This window comes from Neolamprologus brichardi, chromosome 14 (assembly GCF_056152115.1).
Source record: "Neolamprologus brichardi isolate AB-2024 chromosome 14, ASM5615211v1, whole genome shotgun sequence".
NCBI classification, from domain to species: domain Eukaryota; kingdom Metazoa; phylum Chordata; class Actinopteri; order Cichliformes; family Cichlidae; genus Neolamprologus; species Neolamprologus brichardi.
The window spans coordinates 5,306,083-5,308,435 of NC_142117.1; the positions used below are offsets into that span (position 1 = coordinate 5,306,083).

General features: G+C 43.5%; 1 protein-coding gene across 1 annotated transcript; it reads left to right on the plus strand.

Annotated features, from left to right (window-relative positions):
• Positions 1-348: 348 nt before the first annotated feature.
• Positions 349-1,053, plus strand: LOC148098753 (uncharacterized). Its single transcript, XM_087851418.1, has one exon. The coding sequence runs from the start codon at positions 349-351 to the stop codon at positions 1,051-1,053; it is 705 nt and encodes a 234-aa protein (XP_087707544.1).
• Positions 1,054-2,353: the final 1,300 nt, after the last annotated feature.

Below are 2,353 nucleotides of genomic sequence, written 5' to 3' on the forward strand. Positions count from 1 at the left end.
TGTATATATTATTGTAGGGTCTACCTTACAATATAAAGCCCCTTGAGGTGACTGTTGTTGTGATTTGGCGCTGTATAAATAAAATTGAATTGACAATTCTAACACTCATTTTTATCACTTTAGTGATAAGAGAAAAAAAGGTTCCAAAAAAATTGGGTGGTAGTGTATGTGATCATGTTGTAAGGATCGCGAGTATATCTGACTGAGCCAACCACGATGCAGGTGTTTTTCTGTAGACAGATTGCATGTGCAAGGGCTCTAAGTACATTCTAGGGAGTACTGGTCTGAATATTGATAGCCCTGCAAACCCAAACAGAAGCGCGGAAAGATCAGCTCTCCAAAAACGGCATGCGCCTGAACATCAAGATGACTGAGTACCTTGAATGCGGCCGCCAGACCAACAGTACCATCACTATCAACGGCGAGCCGCTGACTAAAGCTGCCCAATTCAAGTACATCGGGTCCCTTGTCACCTCGGACTGCGAAACTCAACCAGACGCCAGACTCCGAGTCAGCACAGCGTGGATGAAGTGGCGTCAGGTAAGTGGAGTCTTATGTGACAAGAGAATGCCAATCTATCTCAAGGCAAAAGTTTATAAGTCGATTGTGCGCCCAGTGGCACTCTACGGCTCAGAGTGCTGGCCAGCGACGACCAAGCACGAACAAGCTCTTCACACCATGGAGATGAAGATGCTGAGGTGGCCTCTGGGTCTCACACGACTAGACCGAGCGAGGAACGAAGATGTCAGGAAACGATGGGGAGTGACATCGATCACAGACAAGATGCGGGAGGCGAGGCTCCGATGGTACGTCCATGTTGCCCATAGCGATAAGAACTCCATCGCAAAGACAGCCCAGCAATTAGATCTGGGTGGCAACAGGCCACGAGGAAGACCAAAAAAGTGCTGGATGGACCGAATCAAAGATGATATGAAGGCTGCGAATGTTACACCAGAAGACGCCCTGGATAGGAAGAAGTGGAGGAAGGCATGCAAAACAGCGGACCCTGCATCGCGGGATATGAACTGCTCGGGAGGAAGAAGACTGGTCTGAATATTGATGTGGTCGTAAGGTTTGTGTTGCATCTTGTTCTCAATTGTGAGACTGAAAATATTTTAAAGACTAATGTAACGATCAAAGAATTTCTTATTCTCATCAAGTCTTTCTATAGTTTTGTTTGTTATTAAAATTAATAAAGATAAAAATTTTATAAATCTCTGTGGCAACCTGTCCAGGGGGTACCCCGCCTTTCAGCCACGTCAGCTGGGATAGGCTCTAGCCCCCACACTCTGCAAATGAGAACTGGATAAGTGGAAGAGGATGGATGCATACAATTCATTATGCTGCTGTATTCCAGTTCAGTACACTATCTTTAGCTGAAAGGGAGTGATGTTGTGCTGAACACTGTACAGAGATGTTGATAAAATTGATAATTACCAGTCGAAAGTTCTCAGGTGGCAAAAAGGAGATGAAAACAATGCAACGGACTGAATTAAGAGGTTAACTTTGTCTCCTGCTGTGTTACAAGCGTGAGTCTGCATGTGTTCTCTTGGCTTCAGTTTAGCTGAGATGTTTTGCTTACCCGTCATTCACATCAAGCTCACTGAATCTCCGTTTCAGCCTGTGGAGTTTTCAAAGCTCCCCAAAGGAAACAGTGTGCTCTCCTCAGAGGCTAGCTAACGTGCTAGTGCTCTACTGAGATTAGTGCAGTCAGTCGTCGCCTCTGATTTTCAGTGGCTGTATTGCAGTGGAAACGAACAACAGTCTCTTTGATGTCGGCACTCACATATTGAAATGGAGAATGCTGTAATGCATCTGGGGAGGTTAAAAAGACCTGAATTCTTTGTTTTTATAGTATCCCTCTGTAACGACACGCCAACAACCTGTGAAAATGGGCAGTGTGTGAAATGTTAAAAAAACAAAACAATGCAATGACTTGCAAATTTCATAAAACCATATTTTATATACAATAGTACATAGAAGTGTTTAAACTGAAACATGTTATTACAAATTTTGAATTTGATGGCAGCAACATATCTCAAAAGTTGGGAGAGGGACAACAAAAGGCCAGAAGACTAAGTGGTGCTATAGGCTGAAAATAATGTGTAATATTTTATCACCAGCGCTGAAAGGTAAATACATGCTGCCATCCGCACAATGGGCCAGATTTCCTAAACAGGGCAAAATGGCAAATGAGAGCAATCCCCAAATAGCGCTAATAGGAGTGATTCACAAAAGTTGTGTTGTCTTACTTGCACTCTTGTGACTGTGCTGTCTTTTTAAACTTATTTTGACTGCTGTATAGATAACAGGATGCTACATAGTGGTAAACATGGTTCTGGCCAAAAGCAAA

Coding starts and splice junctions, on each gene's coding strand:
- LOC148098753 (XM_087851418.1), top strand. CDS start 349: ATGCGCCTGAACATCAAGATGACTGAGTACCTTGAATGCGGCCGCCAG.